This window comes from Hypomesus transpacificus, chromosome 6 (genome assembly GCF_021917145.1).
Source record: "Hypomesus transpacificus isolate Combined female chromosome 6, fHypTra1, whole genome shotgun sequence".
NCBI classification, from domain to species: domain Eukaryota; kingdom Metazoa; phylum Chordata; class Actinopteri; order Osmeriformes; family Osmeridae; genus Hypomesus; species Hypomesus transpacificus.
In genome coordinates this window covers 15,009,796-15,030,344 of record NC_061065.1, presented here as the reverse complement: position 1 = coordinate 15,030,344, position 20,549 = coordinate 15,009,796, and the positions used below count along the sequence as shown (strand labels likewise).

At 48.4% G+C, this 20,549-nt stretch overlaps 2 protein-coding genes across 6 annotated transcripts; one reads left to right on the top strand and one right to left on the bottom strand.

Annotated features, from left to right (window-relative positions):
• The first annotated feature begins 1,866 nt into the window (after positions 1 to 1,866).
• On the top strand, positions 1,867 to 11,661 carry slc2a12 (solute carrier family 2 member 12). 2 transcript variants are annotated; one of them, XM_047021560.1, is made up of 6 exons: positions 1,867 to 2,664; positions 5,970 to 6,098; positions 7,626 to 8,951; positions 9,118 to 9,240; positions 9,610 to 9,742; positions 10,063 to 11,661. In XM_047021560.1, exons 2-6 carry the CDS (start codon positions 5,987 to 5,989, stop codon positions 10,103 to 10,105), a joined length of 1,737 nt encoding a protein of 578 aa, XP_046877516.1. In that variant the 5' UTR covers positions 1,867 to 2,664; positions 5,970 to 5,986; the 3' UTR covers positions 10,106 to 11,661. The 2 variants fall into 2 exon arrangements, with proteins under 2 accessions (XP_046877516.1, XP_046877515.1); XM_047021559.1 differs by lacking the exon at positions 1,867 to 2,664 and adding an exon at positions 4,950 to 5,116.
• On the bottom strand, positions 11,129 to 15,232 carry tbpl1 (TBP-like 1). Of its 4 annotated transcripts, none has more exons than XM_047021561.1 (8): positions 15,106 to 15,232; positions 14,260 to 14,395; positions 13,586 to 13,787; positions 13,410 to 13,492; positions 13,252 to 13,315; positions 13,053 to 13,156; positions 12,563 to 12,657; positions 11,129 to 12,252 (listed from the first exon to the last, which is right to left on the bottom strand). In XM_047021561.1, the coding sequence occupies exons 3-8, from the start codon at positions 13,718 to 13,720 to the stop codon at positions 12,170 to 12,172; spliced, it is 564 nt and encodes a 187-aa protein (XP_046877517.1). In that variant the 5' UTR covers positions 13,721 to 13,787; positions 14,260 to 14,395; positions 15,106 to 15,232; the 3' UTR covers positions 11,129 to 12,169. The 4 variants fall into 4 exon arrangements, with proteins under 4 accessions (XP_046877517.1, XP_046877518.1, XP_046877519.1 ...); XM_047021562.1 differs by having other exon boundaries at positions 14,260 to 14,327; XM_047021563.1 differs by lacking the exon at positions 14,260 to 14,395.
• Between the last annotated feature and the right edge of the window lie 5,317 nt (positions 15,233 to 20,549).

Here is a 20,549-nt window from a genome sequence, read left to right as displayed (position 1 = left end):
GCTTCCATCCCTGGCTGATGCATCCACCATAGGATTCCCAAACTGTACTGAGACGCAATACTATGGTCTTAAGAACCAGTTATTCAGTGTTCTCTTCCCAGTAACTCATCAGGCATGTCCTCTGTTGGGTTTAAACAACAACTACTCTTGACCACGTGAAAGGGAGTGAAAGACAAGACGTGAAAGAATGGAAGGAGGTTAAAGAGTTGTCACGGAGACGCATCTCCGGCCACCAGACAGGGACCAGTCTAGAACGTCCCACAGCAGTAGACTGGACTTCACCCCCTCCGCTGTACGTCAGTACCCTTACACAATAATGCCTGTGACGTCTGACTCTGTGTGTGTGTGTGTGTCATTACTTGACAGCTGACCTCGGCTGTCGACAGGCAGAAGTGATCAATCATCCAACTTTGCGTCAACCTCAAAACTTCTTGTGGGAATAACATGACGGGAGGTTGTCTGAACGACTGTCGTCATCGATGAATGTCAGATGCATTGTTAGGCAATGTGATCCTTTACTCCAATGCCATTACAAACTGATTCAAAGAAACAGTTCAGGATGGTGGATTCTTAAAGATATAACCCCAAAATCTGGGTCATGGGTGTTAACGTGAGCACTGCACCAAAACAATCCACGAGCACAACCGAGAAGAAAAATTGATGGTTTGGAGTTTAAACATGTTTCGGTTTCTATGTTTTGTTATATGTTTGTGCGTCTGTGTGTGCTTTTGCATGTGTGTGTCATTTCCACACGCTTAAGCGAAAACCGCCATCTGGCCACAGTGGAATCTTTAGATGCTATGAATCGAAACATGAGATCAGCCTGAACAAGCGGAGTTGTTTCTGCATCATGGATTATTCTGGATTTGTTCGAAAGCATCTCATTCTGTCAATTGAATGTCTACTCCGATGTCATCATCCAGATAGTTTCCATTGGTGTTCTGTTGGCAGGACATAAGTATTGATCCTAACTGTGCTCTTCTTCCTCTCTAATACAGTGTGCAGGTTGTACTGGAATGTACCATGTTAAGGTCCTGGTGCATCATTGCCCCCAGCTGGTGAATAAGTGGTAATGTGAGAACATGTGAACACTTGGAATTAGAAAAAAACTGGTGTGTGTATGTGTCCCGGTAGAAGTCATGTGGGGTGGGGGCCAAAGGGCTCTGTGGGCCCACTGGCCAGACAACTTGGAACAGTCCACACTAAATCTTATTTACAAAATAAACAAGATTAATGCATGAGTTCACCCACGCTCTCACAGCCAAACTCAGTTATAAAACCTCCCTTACTGATGGGCAGCTAGCTTGATTATACTCTATCATCCTACAGGCTGCCCCTTGACCCCACTCGACAGTGCCACAACCATCCAATCACATTCCAACTCATTACAAACCTGATTCACTGTGAAAAAAAAAATACATCTTTGGATGGACCAACCAGTGGTTCTCAAACTGTGGTGACAATGACCGGTGTCCTATCAGTTTACGCTGCCCATTGAAGTGTCCTACTAGGGCTTACTGTGCGTGCGCACGGCAAGGCTTAGGTTGGGGTTAGCCCCGAATGTTTGTGCAACGGTAGCAAATCATAAGATAGCTCACAAGTTCAGTAATCACACGATAGATTGAATAGATGGCTTTTATTGAAGCAGAGCTGGTAGCAGAGCCAAGCCTGATGGTGGAGGAGGCTAGTAGCAGAGCCGAGCCTGGAGCGGTTGGTTGAGGCTGGTGGCAAAGCCGCATGGACTCAGGGTGTGGCCGAACTGCAACTCAAGCAGAGCCCCTGGGAAGCCTGGATGGATGACAGGGAGAAGCAGAGAGGAAAGGGAAGGGTGGGAGGGTGACAACCACATGCTAGCACAGGGACCAGAGGAACGGAAGAGACTTTATACAGAACTCTTAATTGACAAAGGGGATTTTGGTCTCGTTCTTCCGTGCTTTGCTGGGCTGATGCCTATTAGTTGATTGGAGAAGGAGGAGTCTTGGTGTGCCACCTTCCTCCCGAACTTTAGTTAACCCTTTCAGGCCTCACTCCTTTTTAGGACAATCTGCAAAGGTAGGGCAAATCAACAGAGCACCAGTGTTTGGCCATTTTTTTTAGGACCTCATCAGATTTTGCAGCTGTAGTGCAATATATAGGGCTAACCCTAACCCCAACACAACCTTGTGGTGTGAAAGTGTGCAGTATGTTCTGTCTTCAGGCCCAACAGAATTTCTCCCGAGTGCTCATTGGCCAGTACGCGATTGCTAAATCAATATATTTTTTCTTTTGGCGTGTGAGACACTGACCAGCAGAGAGCACCATTGCTCCACATTAGTTGTTTTGTTATTTTGATAAGAGGGCCCCTCTATGTTCAACTAGCGTAACTTCAGAGTAGGATGGTGTTGGCCATACACTGTATGATCGTTACGGTCTCTCTCTCTTCTCTTATCTGATATCTCTCAGGTGTGGTGCGTTTCCGGATGACGACGTGGGCGTGTCCAACAGGGCTCCTTGTTGCCCAATCAGGAGAGCTCCACACCCTATAAGAGTGTCAGTTGCGGTGGGTGGAGGGCGGGAGCTTTGTTTGAGGATGTTGTGTTAGTGAGAAAACTGTGAAAGCTTTGTTAATTGTTTGTTTGTGGACCTACTGTGTTTGTAACCCTGACGTCTGTGACATAGGGCTAGGTAAGCTACCCTGGGGTTTACATACACCAGCGGCTGTAACCCTGTGTATTGTAGCAGTGAGGTAAGTTGTAGAATATAGTGTAGTGTATTGTGAGATACCAAGTGTAATGGGGTACACTGTGAGATACTAAGTGTAATGGGGTACACTGTGAGATACTAAGTGTAACGGGGTATACTGTGAGATACTTGCCGTGATGTAGTGAAGGTGTCAGGCAGGAGTAGAGGGGTAGGGAAGCTCAGGGACTCTTGTATTATTTCTTTGATTTGACCGTCCGCTGGCACTGCCCTACTCCTAACCCTTTGCCTGTGGTCCTCCCTCGCTATTGTTTGTGATAATGTACGTGCATCTGTGTGCTTATTAAAACCTGTGTGTACGGCATTTTGGTGGTGGCATACTTTGATTGGCGCTCCTCTTCAGAGCCATTGGAGGGGGCGTAACAATGATCCATTGCATTTGGAAAGCATCCATTTACCTTTTCCTTGTTCGGTCTACCCAAACTGAACAATTAGGTGAAAAGACCTTTGGTAAGAGTAAATGTAAGACGGTGACCAAGAATGCAGTGGTCACAACATCCAGAGTAAGACACAAGATTCTCCGGTCTGATGAAAGGAAGCTTGAACTCCTTTGGCTAAATGCCAAGTGTCACGTGTGGAGGAAACCCGATAGCTCTTGTCACCTAGCCAACACCATCTCCATGGTGAAGACCTGAGGTGGCAGCATCAAGCTGTGGGGTGGGATGCCTTGTCAGCTGCACACTGGGAGATGAGTCAGGGCCGAGGGAATGCTAGAAAGGAGCAAAATACAGTGAGAGTCTTGATCAGAAGGACTTCAGAGATCTCAGAGTGGGGCGCAGGCTGGCCTCAAAACACAACCAAGACCATGCTGGAGTGGCTTCCGGAGACTTCTGCGCAGTGGCGGTTCAAGACAAATTTTACTGAGGGGACCAGTGTTTAAACAGAGGGGCACATAAAAAATGGAAACAAATGATATTTAAACATAAACCTTTAGATGCGTGAGTTCTAAATATTTCTGACGCTTCCACCACAGTGAGTTATTTTTCCAAAACGGAAGCTAGCTAGCTTTTAGTTAGCTTCCATTACCTAGCAACCTAGCATAATACTCGTAGCAATTGTAAATTGTCTATCGGAAAATAGTTTGTTGCAATGTTCGGAATCACACGTGCGACGATACTCTATGGGGCCCGCTTTCAAACGATCACATGTGCAAAGCTAGGCTACTCCTTAACGGGTTAAATACTGTAATTGAGGGACATTTTTACAGGGGCACTGGCCCCTGTAGGCCCCCGTGTAGAACCGCCCCTGGGGCACTGGCCCCTGTAGGCCCCCGTGTAGAACCGCCCCTGCTTCTGAGAGTTTCCTGAAGTGTGCCCAGACAGCTTAAACCCCAAATGTTTACATCCTGACCCTCAGCTTTAGAACTGTTTTTGTCAGCATCTGGTCGATTGCCAGCGATCAATAAAATTAAAGCACACAGACTTTCAAAAAGTACCAACTTTTGGAACCCAAAGTCAAATTAATTTGGAAAGTTTCATACTGGATTTGTCTAAAACGATGACAGCAACCAACCGTGTAAATAATACTTTTCAGTGTCTGTCAACAACATATATTGAGAAAACACATGTTAACCTAACAAGTTGTCAAATCTCACGCCAAGGTTTTTGGAAAAGTTGGCAGCCCTGTTGAGCCTTGTTGTCCAGGGCACAGCAAATTGTTAATCCGGCCCTGAACGGACAACGCCCTACTACTACACAGAAACCTATGTACACACCTGTCATTTTGATTCCAGGAAGCAAAGTCTGTATCATATTACATGAAATCACATCGCACAAACTGGTCAAAATGCGCAGTCCAAGAAACCAATCAAGGCTAAAATAGCGTGGGAATAGAACCATTATATGTGTTGTCATATTAATGTGACAATGTGAACCAACAGCATAAAGGAAGGCAGCGGGCCGAGTCCGCCGAAAGTGACTGTTCAGCAAAACGCTATGATGAGAAGCCGAGCTGTCCCAAATGAAAACTGAAAAAGCACAACGTTTTTCAAACCACCCTGTTCATCCTTAACTCTATCAGTCTCTATTCGATTAGGAATGATTAGATGTCATCAAATGTGATGCATTGTGTAAGAAAATAGGAACAAAGTCCAATGGCCTATAAGTGTTTGCAGAGTGAGAAATATCAAAAACACCTTCAAAACGGCTTTAGCCTGATGACACCCCCCTCTATGTTCAACTGCACACGGAGAACGCTTTCTATTGGCGTGTTTTATTCAGATGGGTGGAGTTTACCAAGTACTGCTGAGCAAAAACAAGGAACGTGGGCTGACACGAGAGTGGTGTTGCAAGTTTTGATATCAAGAGCTCTAATGTTATTGAAAAGGAGAGCGAATGGACGAAGCAAGATAACTATAAAAAGATTCGAAGCTATTCAGGTAAATAATTTAAATGGCTAACTGTAGGTCTACGCACAGCTGTCATGTGAATTACACTGTTCCCATAAGCCAGGGTTTCCCAATCCTTTTTTTAGGCTAAATGTTTTTCTTTTTATTCCGCTCTGAAAACTTTTTGGAATGTCATCAATGGGTAGCCTGTGCAACGGACTAACATTTAATGTCTACATGTTTTTTTGTCAAAAAGTCAAAGGAGCTTCTCCCCAAAATTTTCGTTGTTCTCGTTTTCCCTATTTTTGTCAATTGAAAGGCTGCATGCATCAGCCTGCAGACTAGGAATGACCTTGGTGGACTTTTGGAAAGTCTGCTGATGCTTATTGTCGCGCCCGTCTGTCGTGAACTGCAGCGCGGTTGAGCACAGCGGTCTATACTTGTCCTGGCAGACCTGCATGGTTGTTCTAAATGTGATTATACAGGGTTATAGTTTGAATAGTAAAGCCTGTTTTACCTGTTGTTCTTGCGTTTGTTGTTTTAATACATGCTATTTACATTTAGTAATTTAGCAGACGCTCTTATCCAGAGCGACTTACAATAAGTAAGACATTCCCTCCGAGGCAAGTAGGGCGAAGTGCCTTGCCCAAAGACACAACGTCATTTGGCACGGACGGGAATCGAACTGTCAGATTACTAGCCCGGTTCCCTAACCGCTCAGCCACCTGACTCCCATTTAATTGTTGTTCAGGCATCAGACAATCAATTTAGACTTTCCTGTGTGTGAGCATCTGCTTCACTAATGAATATGATGATTGCCCGGTGCAGGGTACTGACGTGACTTTGATAGTGGTTTATCTCTCTCTTTCAACCTTTCTTTTCTCTTTCTTTTCTCCCCGTACAGCCACTCACTGGTGCACGATGGATCACCCTACGGAGACCCACAGCATGACCCTCGACCACCAGGTCAACCCATCCTCGTGTGGGGCCCCTGGTGACCAGCCCCAGAGGGAAGCTCCGCCCAGCAGTGCAGGTAGAGAGCCATAGTCCCAGTTGAAGACTCGTTTGTCTTTAACCCCCGTGTCTACAAGACCAAGTATTGATTGACCATTAAAAGTTAATCTTCTGCACTTCAGTCAGCGAACATCGCTGGTGAGCTAGTGTCAACAATAACCCATGATTAACATAAATACGAGCAGAGGATCAAGCCAGCCAGGAACCAATAGAAGGTGAGGAAGCGTACACAAGCACCAGGAAGTTCCGCCCCTCGAGATGTCAATGAACAGGAACTCTTAACAGGCTTGACCGATGAGTGGAACTCTCCCCTGAAACCCCTCCCAAAAGCTGAGAGGGAGCAGGGGGAGGTAGGCTATTCACCCTGTGGAGTTAATATAGCCTCTTCAGCGTGGTCACCCATGAACAGGCCTTCATCAGCACCGCTCTTCCCAGAACTATCGCAGTGGACTTTATGACTGCTTTACCCATTCAAAACACTGTCACAGCGTTAATCATCAGTAATGGAAATAGGTTTCGGACATATTAACCATTATGATGGGTCATCTTGACCGTTGTGCAACAAAGCAAGTGGTTATATGTTGCGTAAGTAAATCAAATATTCAAATGGATGCGGTCGTGGTAATCTCCTGGCTTGGAGTTAGTAAAGTGTGTGCGTGTGTGTAGATATATTGTTTGAATGTTTGATCTGACAAGGTTTCAGGGTCATAACATAGTAATGTATTGGTGAGCTAGAGATAGCAAAATCAGTAATGCCAGGTAGGCAAGAACAGTATATCTGTCTCTCAGACTCACACACACACAGACACATGCGCGTACACGCGCGCACACACAGTTGCACACTACCTAGTTAACGTGCTTCCCCACCCACAATAACTGAGATAAATGGGTGTAACCATGGACATTGGCAAGGCATGGCTTGGTTGGACTACAGCCACACCATGAATAGTGTTCCCCTCACCATGGAACAACCAAGACTATAAAGCAGAAGAAGCAAACCTGTTCCACTTTCATTGAGTCATTTGAATATTACGCTTTCCTGACTGACATTGATCAAATCAAATCTACATTGCAACATTTAACATAATACACAGCGGGACTTTACATTACATTTAGTCATTTAGCAGAGTCATCTTAGTCATCTTATCCAGAGCGACTTACATTAAGTATAGGAACATTCTCCCTGAGGCAAGTAGGGTGAAGTGCCTTGCCCAAGGACACATCGTCTTTTGGCACGATCGGAAATCGAATAACTAGCAACCTTCTGATTAATAGCCTGACTCCCTAACCGCTCAGCCATCTGACTCCCAGTATATTGGGACTGGGTAAACCAGACAGCAATAAAGCCCTTACAGTGGAAAATAATTGTGTTATACAGCAATAAGTGTTCACTATGTTTATCATTTATATATAATATTATCATTACGCATGAATACACATATCGAATACACATATCATGAACATATCATAAAAAACACTATCGTTTTTCTCCATCCCCCACTGTAAACCTGAATCTCTCCCCCCCCCACCCACCCTCTTGTCCCAGGCTGCAGCTGGCTGGTGGTGCTGGCGGCGGCAGCGGCCTCCCTCAGTGGCCTCATGCTGGGCTACGAGATGGGCCTCACCTCCGGTGCTCTCCTGCAGCTGCGCAGCCTGCTGTCTCTCAGCTGCCTGGAGCAGGAGCTGCTGGTCAGCTCCCTGCTGCTGGGGGCCCTGCTCATGTCCCTGGGCGGGGGCTACTTCCTGGACCGCTACGGCCGCCGCCGCTCCATGCTCCTGTCCGCCGGCCTGGTGGTGGGCGGGACGGTGGTGCTGCTAGCCACCACGTCGCTCGCCGTCCTGGCCCTGGGCCGGGCGGTGGTGGGCATGGGGACGGCGCTGTCGGGCACGGCCGCGTGCCTGTACATCGCGGAGATCGCGCCGCGGGAGAGGCGGGGCCTGCTGGTGACGCTGTATGAGTTGATGGTGGTGCTGGGCGTGCTGCTGGGCTTCGGGTGCAGCTACGGCTTCTCATCGGTGCCTCAGGGCTGGAGGTTCACCTTCGGCCTGGTCCTGCCCGCCGCTCTCCTGCAGGGCGCCGCGCTGCTGCTCCTCCCGCCCAGCCCGCGCTTCCTGGTCGCTCGGGGAGACTGCAAGGCGGCCAGGGCAGTGCTGACTAGACTGAGGTGCGGGGCCGTGGAGAAAATGGAGGCGGAGCTCAGGGATATCCAGGCGGGACTTAAGGAGGAATCGGAGCACGGCTTCCTCGAGCTGTTCAGCACCAAGGCTAACCTGCGCTCGCGCTTGCTAACGGGGGTCGCCTTAGTGTTTCTCCAGCAGACGACGGGGCAGCCCAACATCCTCTCCTACGCCTCGCCCCTCCTGCGCAGCGTGGGTTTCCACAGCGACGACGCGGCAACCTTCGCCTCCATAGGGTTCGGTGTGGTCAAAGTGGCTGGCACCATTCCAGCCGTCCTATTGGTGGATCGTCTGGGACCCAAGATCTTCCTGTGTGTGGGTGCCGTCTTCATGGCGTTGTCGCTGATCACACTGGGGGTGCTGACCTTGCACAGCCACACCCATCTCACCAGCCTATGTCAGAGCCCCTCTGGACTCAATATTAGCAACAAGGGGTGGGACTCAAACCATACCTCTCCGGGATTGGACTATTTTCCTATGACCACTCCGTTCCCCAGTGAGAGCCAGTGGAATAGCAGCAGCTCTGAGAGCGCGGCTGAGTTGGTGATGGGGGCTTTGAGGACGAGGGTAGAGGGAGATGGGATTGGTTTGGAGGACCAGAGGAGTCCTGCGGACATGTCACCCTCTCTAAAGTGGGTGTCTCTCATCAGCCTTCTGGTGTACGTGGCAGCTTTCTCATTCAGTCTCGGACCGAGTAAGTACGCACACACGCGCGCACGCACACACAACAAGAAGAGCAAGCCATATCTGAGACATCACATCCTTGCTGCAACCCCCCTCCCCCCCACCCCCCCCCCCCCCACACCTGTGCTGAGCTGTTCATGTTGAGGGCTGACTCCACGAGGGCTGTGTGTTCCCAGTGGTGTACGTGGTCCTGAGTGAGATCTTCCCCACTGGAGTGCGAGGCAAGGCTGTGTCCGTGGTGTCGGCTGTGAACTGGGCCACCAACCTGCTCATCTCCATGACCTTCCTCAGCGTCACAGGTAACGGCCTCGTGTGTGTGGGATGTAGGACGGAACCAAAAAAAGGATTGTTAGCCGTCCGTGGACTGGAAATACACTGCCCCGTCCTCCTTAAATATGCCACTTTGACCGTTTTGACGAGGCCTAAAAGGAGGACTGCTGTCATGAGGGACAACAAACGTGTGTGGGGGTCTTTGTTGTCTTTGTCATGTAGGATTTTAAATGGTATGATAAAAAAAGACAAACTTGGTATCTAACTCTTGATCTAGCCCCCATGGAACCAGGGCCCGACCGCGTTTCATAGAAATGTTTCGTTGTGAACGCTGCTACGTGGGGGATTTCGAGGGGCAGGTGTCGAGAAGACGTTTAGAATCCTCCCTTCTCCTCCAGAGACGATTGGTGTCCCCAACGTGATGTTCCTCTACGCCGTCATGAGCTTCGTCCTCCTGGTCTTCGTCATCCTCTTCGTCCCCGAGACCAAGGGGCGCACGCTGGAGCAGATCTCCAAAGAGCTGGCCATGAAGTACGCACCACCTCCTCCTTCTAACCCAATAACCCCCTGCACTTTACTCACTTAACTAAACACACACTCACAACCCAGAGCAGCGACTCACATTCTGGTGCATACCTATGTCAAAGAAAATGCTAACGAGGAAATTCATGGGAAACAGGAAGAAAACCAGATGAGCTAAACTAACATGTCTGCATTTTAGCAAGTCAGCAGTCAGGTACTCGGCATGAAAAGAAATACCTGTTTGTTTCGTTTACACCTACGCTAAGTTGGATCAGTAGGGAATGTTGGGGCAGAGTTCCTTGTAACATTTCTTTGTCCTCTCTTCCCAGAAAGCCGCTGAAGGGGACTTTCTGTCGCCGGGGCCGACCCTAGAAGGCGACGACTGTAAGCCGATCCTTGACTTTTAACTTTCGACCCTCCCTATTCCCTGGACCACACACTGCCTTCCTCCATGCACAAGACGCAGAAGAACAGAACAAAAGGAGGGGTAAACAGATGGGGAGAGGGTTGTGAATGAAAGGGAACAAACCAAACTGAAGACACAAACAAGGTAGTTCAGCCAAATCAGGAATATATGTATATATATAGATCAATCGACTGTGATATGGAGAGGGTTTCCTTCCTATAATTGGAGAATAAGTGTCCTTTAAATCACTTTGTCTCCTCACATTACATCTCCACACATAAGCACAGCTTCCCAGACACAAAGCCCACCTCTCCACTTCAGGAATGAGTTCATTTCCAGAATGACCGAAAGTGACCTCTGACCTCCTCCTTTAGACGAATCAAACTGCTGAACCAACAGACTCCATAACAGTGTACATCCGATGATGGATGGCAGTGGTGGTCTTTAGTGGTTAATCCAGGGAATGCCGACACATCAAGGAATTCCAACTGATACTCTTAGTAAATCTTACTGTTTGGAGGGGGCTAAGTACTTGACTGAAAATGTTTAATCAACCACACCTTAAAACCTCATATACTTGTTTTCATTTCACTGGGCTGGATGAGGGCAAGCAAGATGGTACATAGTGAACATATACTGTGGTGTTTCTTCTACATGGGCAGATCTACTTGGGGTTTGTGGCAAACTAGGCACTAAGTTCAGTTGGTAGTACTTTTCAATGTGGCAATCAGTGATGCTCTGGATAAGAGTGTCTGCTAAACGACTAATTGTGACATGGGTCTGAGAGATTAACATTGTTACCAAACGTGTTACCTAACATGGAGTGTGATTGTAGCGTGTGGGTAGCCCGAGGTTTGACGTCCTCACTTCACTGACCCGACAACACTTGTGACACTACAGCTACGACTGGCACATGGACACAATATGAAGGAATAAATTGTACATGCGTGAACTGACTCTCTTCCGTGAGCAAAGAACACAAGGTTAAGCATGTCTACGACAGCCTCATTTATTTCGATGTCTGTTTTCATTATAAAATACAAAAGTTTGGAACATTCGACACAAACGGAAGCGTCACACTTCCTCGGTTGAACAGGGTCGTTCAAGTCTGACAGGCTTCTACTGGGGGTTTCCCCCCACATGGATGAGAACCAGGTCAACGCCAGGTGGGGTCCTCACGCCAACACATGAAGGTGAGTGGAGCTCTCCACACACCGATGAGTGGGACCGCCTTAACAGCTCGAGCCATTTGCCTCATCAAATCGTCATTCTCTCTCTCCCCACGGCTGTTCCTCGCCTTAACGTTATACAAGTTCTTCTTCGGCCTATACGAGTACGAGTGAAGACAAAATAAAAGAACCGATTCATTAACACTCCCGACAAACGATCATGCTTTTCGGAACACCTCACGGGACGGTTAGCGGCGTCTTCGGCCTCAGTTTCAAACGGGGACGGAACCAGAGTGCCACAGTGCCACGTGGAGGAGAATACAGGGTTAAAATCAAGGCATGGCAATATTCAGCGTGGCAAAAATGGACTTTAAAAGCGTCTTTAGAAAATGGTGATAAAATACAGATGGCGTCCCTCTGACGGTTTACATAGATTTGCGCTCAAAATGTAAGACTGGTGGCCTGTCCATTTATCATGGGCATGCATACAAATAAAAAAGACCTGTGACATTAAGAAAATCGGAAAATATCCCTCAATGAGATTTCGGTTAGAGACCTGCCCAATTAGTTTCAATCAAAGGTCGGTGCAGCCATCTGAGACCATAGCAGAGATCAGGGGTGAAAGTGTAAAAGTGTCACACACCCCACGATGTCAAGACAGCTACTACACAAGCTTTGTGAAGGACGGAGGGACGGGGGGAATTTAAGGGGAAGAGTTTCCAAGTCAAATCCAGCCAATTGGGGGGGGTCACAGATTCACAGTAGCCGTTTCTGGGTGGACCGAATAAAACGTCCCAAAAAATCGCACAAATCCACAGATTTCAAAAGTGCTTCTCCGCTGGTCCCTTGGGCGTCCTCGTCTCATTTCCGGAGAGGCTTCTGACACTCAAACAGCAGCGGATAGATCTCCTCCACCGCGGTGGCCACACTCTGCACGTTTGGTCCTATAGCGGGAAAGGAAAGGACAGCAGAACGAGAGGAACAGGTCAGAAACGTTGCCCCCTCCCCCCCGTCCGTCCGTCCGTTTCCAAACAGACTTGTTTCCGCGCCTTAGGTTTGCCTGAGGAGGGAACTCACTGCTGAGCGGGGACGGGGGGGGGACGGGGGGGGACGGGGGGGGGGACGTGAAAACAACATTCCTGAAGGGCGTACCATCAATAACGCCCATCAATGATAACAGCATTCGTTAGTTTCGGTTGTTGTGGTGTGCCCGAGGTCAACGGCACCAGTGACACACAGCAGTCGTGTTGTTACCTGTGATTGTAAGGCTGCCCGTGGAGAAGACCTGCACGGTGGCCTTCAGGTGTTTGATCCTGTACGTGGCAGCCGGGTGGAGCTCGGGCTCGTAACTGAAAACCCAAGACGCGAGCGACGTTCAACACGTGCACACACAGTGGCTACGCGCTAGCAATCGCTGACCCTTTTCAATCAAACGGCTGTCGCGGCTGCCATTAGGTGGGAGGTGTTGCCATGAGCTATGTGCAAGGACAAGATAAGGAAGGCCTTTTTATTGATAAGGGAATAGAATCTACTTTCTGGGCCAGGAAATCTTCTGTTGAGACATAACCAGCTCTCACCACTAGAGGTCAGCCTTATTACACCAATAGCATGTGTTTAAGTCAGCATTTTTGTTCCACATTGTACAACGACTGTTTTCCAATGTTGATCCTTACTGACTAAACCTGGCTTATTTGGTAAACTTGCAATGTTTTTATGGAACAGGAACTGTGAGTGTGTGTGTTACCTGGCAATGGGACGATTATTTTTGGTGAAGTCTATGAGGCGGATGGAGAAGGGCATGGAGCACACCGCCAGCACGTTCACTACCTTGTAGTCGGAAAACCTCACCTACACACACACACACGCGCGCGGGTCAAATCCAACCACTACCTTTCAAACAACAAATGCAACTTCTGGCACGTTCCGTCGGTACATTTCCTCACCTTAAAGCCCAGTTTTTGCAGAATGCGTGCTAATCTGCGGGCACCAACCTTTGACTCGTCCTCACTAAACAACAGACAGAGGGAAGCGGGTGAGTATGCAAGACAGACGAGAGAGGTCGTGACAGAGGGAGCGAGACCCAGCGGGTGTGTGGGTGCACCTGGTGGCCCCGGTGCAGATGATCTTCCCTGAGGACCAGATCGAGGCAGTGATCCTGGGCTTACGGAGCTTGATCAGGACTTTCTAAACACAAACCAAAGATGAGAGAGTTAGAGACACATACATGCCTACACACACACACACACCACATTCTCTCTCACACACACGTCCTCTCACCCCTACTTCCGGCTTGTAGATGACGTTGACCCCCTCCAGGGCAATGGTTCGCAGGTTGAGGTGACACCTGGTCCGGAACGTTGCCACAACATTGGTGACAATGATATCCAGCGCTAGGTCATCGCTAGAATCCATAGGGAGCGCTGGATGGAGGGGGGGCGTGTCTTACAGATGCATGACCGACGCTAGGGATGGAGACACTCTAAAAGCACACGAGACAGCACCATGCACAGAACACCAGTCAATAATATTCAATTGATAACATTGATCATGTACTATCATTGATTACTTGATTAGAATAAAAATCAGGAGTCGGGGCTAAGTCTGACGGACGTTGCCCACTAAAATAGCATCGGCAAGTAGACATTCAGTTTTAACTATTTGTGTGTTCATGTTGTCAAGTGCTGCACAAAAGAACTTCACTGTACAGCACTGTTTGGCAAAGCATCAGGCTCCTAGTCCTATAGAGTCTAGACTATTCAATAAAGACTCGCTTCGATCCGAAATGTCTTTCTGCAAGCACTCTGGATAAGTGCACAGTTTTACTGTCACAAGTAAATGCATTGGTCAAAAATGTAGATGTAGCTTTGCAATATATTAGCTACATTATAAAATACAAACCCAAGATACCCAATCTTTGACACGACGTTACTAGAACTAAACAGGCTAGCTACCTTTTGCTATTATTGGCGGCCCGGTGAGTCCACAGACGGCTGTCAGTTCGACTCCGTAACTGCTGCACCTGTTTAGAAGGCGACCATGGTCGGATGTGCAAGTAAGGCCGATGACCGCTGTCTTGTTATTTTAAAGCTTAAAATAAAAGCAAATGTATATGTGAATACAGTTCAACGTGAGCTACTATTGGAAGTAACACGTGCGCAACTACCTGCTGAATTATAATAGGAAATAAAACGTCTACAGTGCCTTCAGAAACGCTACGTCCTAGCTTGTGCTAGCTAACTTGTAACGATTGCTAAATTCGCTCAATACTTGGGTGGTTCAAACTAGCTTAACTCATTTGCAAAGTATTCTCAAACAAGCTAGCAAGCCTTTGATTGATGAGTCTGTCTGGTACTGTCGCTAGCTAGCTAACGTTAGCAGATTAGTTGGCAAGCGGGTGTCTCGTTGCGTAGTAACCTGTTGAGCGGCCAGCGAGCTAATGTTGCATGTACTAGTAGCTACAGCAGCTAGCACTCCAAGCTGGCTGGCTAGTATGGCCAGGGCCACCCCACACAACATATTAACTACAAGAACATTGGTAACTAAATGTGACAAGAGTTTCTAATTTAGGAAACATAAATATTACGATGTATAGTCAGTATGGAGCAGGAAAATACACCCATGTGAACCAGACAGATAGTGTAGCTAACATTAACTAGTACAGTATGGTTAGCTAACCGCATCATAACAAAGAGAAGTGGAAAGCTGATGTTGGCTAGCCAGCTAAATAGAAAGTTGCTTTAGGAGCTAAAATAATCAATGCTATAAGTTAACAGCTGGTGCCACGTAACTATATTTACCTATGTGCATTAACGACTCACAATACATCCTCCAAAATATAAACGAAATCCATTTCACCACTGACAAATGGTGCTAATGTTTATGCTGTGTAGCCAAGTACACCGGGGTGGTGGGAGGAGCTATACTTCTTTTTGCTTTGCAGCCAACTAAATGCTGACAAGCGTGTTGCTGCCCTCCGCAGGTAGGGAGGACATTTGACAACAAGACGCAACCAACATCTCAACAGCTCCACTCTCAGGTAAGAACAGCGTCATACACTCTCCCTTGAATTTCCAACAAGGGCGCTACCTGACCAATGTCTGACACCAGCATCAGGACACACCAGATGGAAATGAAGCTGTGAGATACAGACAACCTCTGTCCCTTACGCTTGACCCCTCGGAATTGACCTTGATCAACCATTGCGGGGCACCAATTCCCCATGTCGAACCTCGCTGACCAATGATTTAGGGGAAGAAGGGATGATTTAGTCGTCTCTAGCTGCATCAGCACCTCTCCTATTTACACCAACAGGGCTGGGACAGGGGTGGTGTGGAAAGCAGACGCTCAACCCACACATGTGATCCAAAACCAGGGGCGGCTCATAGGGGGGAAAAGTTAGGACAAGTCCAAGGGCCCCTGACTGACAGGGGCCCCAAAAAATAGAAAAACGAATAGAAAATGATGTATGTATTATTTTTTTCATGGGGCCCAAAATCCTGGCGACGCCCCTGTCCAAAACAACTATTGTTTCACTCCCGTGCTATAAGATAAAAGAAAGGGATAAGATTGAACATGGTGAGGAACATGGTAGGGAAGCAACAGAGCTGGGTGTGCACCAACCCCTAATCAGATAAGATGCTGGTATTTGCCTCACGGCACTGATCAAAGTAAACAGCTCTAACTGTATATCTAGCAGGGATATTCACTCGATTGAGCCCAAATCTTATTCAAGCTCCTTCTTGTATTTTCCCTGGCACTCACCCGGTCTTCAGTTTGTGAAATATAAGAAACATGTTGCAGTTTACAAATGATACTTCCTCAATCTAGTTTAGAGTATGAACAGAATGACGCCATTGTTTGTCGTGTGGATGAGGAGGATCATAACTTGGCATGGTCCACATTGTATAAAGTCAAACCCAGAACCGTAGAGTTGTCAGTCCGGCCCTAGCTGTTAATATGTTGCATTAGCAATGTCAATTGTCTGTCATCTATAGTGTCTGTCTGAGGTGACATCATTCCTGCAGGTGTGGAGGAGCCTGCGGACGGCCAGTTGTTGCCTTTTCACATAAATGAGAGGCTCTGGAATGGGATTTGTCACAAGTCTTTTCCTTCAGTCGTCCATTTTCCCCAATGTCTGTTTTGCTGATTCTAGCCTATTGTCGGCGCCTCTTACTGCCAATAGTGCACTTTGTGGGCTTAGGTTTTAGACACCCTCTTGAAGGAAAGAACTGATTGTATACATCTACTGGTTTATAATTGTTTATTGTCTCCCTGCCATCATGGACGCAGTGTGAGATGGTTATTGCTTTCTGGGGACACATCTGGTGTAAGTGCTCTTTTGCGGTTGCTGGACAGGTTAACATTGGAAGAGGAGGAGGAGAATTCTGGAAGAGGAAATGTTATCATCAATCAGAGAGTGTCCAGCTGGTTGTATGGCTCATGAATGAATTTAATGAATGAACTCTTGTGTCGGCGTGGGTTGGTAAAGAGGTTCAATAGGGACTGTGTCTGCATTTTTGTATGTCTGTCTTTCTATCCTCCTGACTCCAGTCTTGATACAGGAGGGTCTTGTGCAATTTAGAACATCTCTGAAGTGTGTTATTGTCCAGATATACTGTTAAGTATCACAATAGATCCTGTCTATTGTCATATTCACAAACATGCACACACACACACACACACGTGCACACACACACTCAAGCCCTGATACCAAACACATACACACACTTTTCTTTCTCACGCTTGGCACTGTCCCAAACAAAACAGCAAAATACCTTCTGAATGATTCAGTGCTGTTGTTTTGCTGTTCCTCTGTGGTAACCAGATTGTGTCTCTCTCTGCAGCCTCTAGAGCGCTTCCTGTTGAAACATGACCCCCTAAATCAAATCTATTCTGCATTGAGAGCCTTGTTCAGATGTCCCCAGATGTTTACTATAAAGCCTGAGATTTAGAGTACATTAGCTATCAGACCACTAGCGATGGTACAGGGGCCTGTGATTGTGAGTGTGTGTGTGTATGACGCACACTCAGGGCTCTTAGGAGTGTGTTTACAGTTTGTTGGATTGCGCATTGCTCTGACTCTCCCCTTCCAGAGAAACAATGCAACTCTTCTCATCAGGTCAGAAGATGTAGTACATAAACTCCCAGATGTGAGTACTTAAGGGCTGATAGAGATGTTTTTGAAAGGAAATAGTCAGTCCGTCTCTGTATTATTTTCTTTCTCCCTTCATTCTTTTCTTTTTTTTGTGTGTGTGTGTGTGTCTTTGTGCATGGGTGAGTGTGTGTGTGTCATTGTGCATGTTTGCGCGTGTGTGTGTTTGTGTGATGCGTGCACATCGTTTGAGACAAATCATGGCTGACCCGACGTTGACTGGACTAGCGCAAGTTTGTTTACCAGAAATAAGCCAGGAAGTGAGTAATGGGGAACATTCTGCACTGCTTTCATACCTGCCTAACAGGAATACATTTCATATTTGAAAAAACAAAATGCTGACCCTGTGATATTGTCCGAGGAAAGATGTTTGAGGTTGTGCTTCTACGGAACACCAGGCTTTGTGAAGGATGTTCAATATTTGCAGTTAGACTGAGCGTTCCAAATGGTCTGTTTGGCATGTCTCATGACAATCAAAAGGCCACTCAAAGGTTCGCCCTCAAAACTCTTCTAGGTCTTTAGATGTTCGTTCCCCATGTTAACCTTGCACTGTTTTCCTACAACAACAAAAGCCCAAATGCCATTTTGTATTAAGATTCCTGCTATCTTGTTTTTTGGAAGCATCCTTGTTGGGGTGACCCCAGTATTGCCTGTAGACTAGAGGTGTTTATCTGGACCTGTCTTCTGTTTACATTGCGTGTACATCACAGGCCTGGTTAAAAGGAAAGTTTGAGACAAAGTTTATCTGTGGTCTCAAAGTGGTAGTGAGAGACTCTCTCTGACTGTTATGCCAAGTGTGTGGATTCTTTATCCAAGCTTACTCTGCTTCCCAAAGGTTTTGAAGATGTCCCAAATAACACGACGACTGCCCCCATCTCCCCAAATGAAATGTCCGCCCTTTTTTTTCCCCATGCTATGGGGGAGGTGGGGGCGGGGTTTGAGTAGCCTAGACAATGTCGGACAGCGATGGAGAGATCGAGTTAGAGGGAGGTAGAGAGGGGTTTGCGGGTTCATAGAAGAACCCGAAAGCGAGAGACCGGGGGAGAGAGACAAAGAACGAGAGAGGACAGAGGAAAAACAGAGTGAGACGCGTGCAGCACGGGAGGGAGAGAGAGAGAGAGGGAAGATGGAGAGGCTTTCTGACAAAACAAAGGGACACTCGCTCATCTCGAGCCGCACACCGACGGCCTGTGTGTGTATGTGTGTGTTGTGTGTTGTGTGTGTGTCTTTTATCTGTGTGTGTGTGGGTCCGGGGACAGAGATGGATGGTGTGTGAGTGGTGTGGAGGGAACCCAGTGGGTCTGGCACTGGTGCTCTGGGGGCTCCCAGTGTAAACAGAGACGTGGGAAAGACCGGCCCTGTTTACATCAGCCCTCTCCTAACACAGCCCAGTCACTGGCTGGAGCGCAGCCGCGGAGCAGGGCGCCGCTCCCGTCCTCTCCCGCAAGCACGGGAGGCTTCACGGACGCTCGTGCACGCTCACAGGTGCTGGAACCTCCCCAGACACTCAGGCATGCTCCGAGGGCAGTCACTCCCATGTCAAACACCCACACACACATGGACGAGTCTCTTCTGACCATCTCTCCTTAGCTCCTTGTCTCTGCTGGGACACGGAGGCTGGGACACGGAGGCTGGGACACGGAGGCCGGGACACGGAGGCTGAGACATGGAGGCCTGGACACGGAGGCTGGGACACGGAGGCCTGGACACGGAGGCTGGGACACGGAGGCTGAGACACGGAGGCTGGGACATGGACGCCTGGACACGGAGGCTGGGACACGGAGGCTGGGACACGGAGGCCTGGACACGGAGGCCGGGACACGGAGGCTGAGACATGGAGGCCTGGACACGGAGGCTGGGACACGGAGGCCTGGACACGGAGGCTGGGACACGGAGGCTGAGACACGGAGGCTGGGACATGGACGCCTGGACACGGAGGCTGGGACACGGAGGCTGAGACACGGAGGCTGGGACACGGAGGCCTGGACACGGAGGCTGGGACACGGAGGCCTGGACACGGAGGCTGGGACACGGAGGCTGAGACACGGAGGCTGGGACATGGAGGCCTGGACACATAGGCTGGGACACGGAGGCTGGGACAGAACAGCAGATCCTCACAGTCACACAGGCCTCCTTCCACCCTCCCATGACCCGACACCAGCGAAGCACCCAGCAAGAGGAGACCACTGAAGGTCACCAGCACGCCCCCCTCCCACCTTGGTCCCACAGTGAGGTCCAGCCCAGAGAGGCAGAGGTAGACACATGAACAGATTTACTGATCTAACATCAACACACCTGGGCTGGTGTTGTGGGGTTCCCCTCTGGGCTGGGCTGTGTTTAGACTAGGCTGGAAATGATGACACTGTTATGTGCATAATCTGGTGCAACCGTGCCAGCAGTGGCTTCACACCTGCTATTCTCAGAGTGTGGTAAAGAGAGAGAGAGAGAGAGAGGGGGAACTAGAAAGGGAGGGAAGAGGAATTTAACTACGCACGGACGAAGGACTTTTGTAAAGCAGTACTCGTGGAGTACTCAGTCAGAGAAAGGTTTTTACTGAACATACACAGAGACGCGAAAAGTTTTTTTCCACGGACATTATAACCACCATCGATGTAACGAGTGCAGAAAATAAGCACCCCTACAGTATACCCACCTCTTCAGGTCCCAAAGCAGCCCCTTGATACTACTCTCCCACAAGTCATCCTGGCAGCCATGTTGAACAGGGAGGCAGACATGTTTGGATTGGGAGAGAGGGGCCGTGTGAGTGGAACCTGCCTCCCTCAGTAAAGGCAACTCAGCACACGTCGTACACTCACCGGCTAAGAAAAACAAACCGCTTAAGACCACAGAGGACAGAGGTTGGCTGAACCCACACCAAAGTCTTGACGTTATCAAACACAGAGAGATCTTTTTGGGGGGGAATCCTTGCACAGAGCATGCTGTGGGTACAAACGGGAGGAATCTCGACTGTGAGATCCCAAGGTTTGTGCTGGTACGTGGAGGGGTAGTGAGTTCTCAGTGGACGAGAACTAGTGTCCGAAAGGGGGTGGGCTTATCAGATCACACTCCAATTACACGGCTGGTTACCCT

What these genes read in the sequence shown, in the direction of transcription:
- slc2a12 (XM_047021560.1), top strand. Translation starts at nt 5,987, where the DNA reads ATGGATCACCCTACGGAGACCCACAGCATGACCCTCGACCACCAGGTC. An exon ending in AGCTCCGCCCAGCAGTGCAG is followed by an intron (nt 6,099 to 7,625) that starts GTAGAGAGCCAT and finishes CTCTTGTCCCAG; the next exon opens with GCTGCAGCTGGCTGGTGGTG. An exon ending in GACCTTCCTCAGCGTCACAG is followed by an intron (nt 9,241 to 9,609) that starts GTAACGGCCTCG and finishes CTTCTCCTCCAG; the next exon opens with AGACGATTGGTGTCCCCAAC.
- tbpl1 (XM_047021561.1), bottom strand. Translation starts at nt 13,720, where the DNA reads ATGGATTCTAGCGATGACCTAGCGCTGGATATCATTGTCACCAATGTT. An exon ending in TCTACAAGCCGGAAGTAGGG is followed by an intron (nt 13,493 to 13,585) that starts GTGAGAGGACGT and finishes GTTTGTGTTTAG; the next exon opens with AAAGTCCTGATCAAGCTCCG. An exon ending in TGCAAAAACTGGGCTTTAAG is followed by an intron (nt 13,157 to 13,251) that starts GTGAGGAAATGT and finishes GTGTGTGTGTAG; the next exon opens with GTGAGGTTTTCCGACTACAA.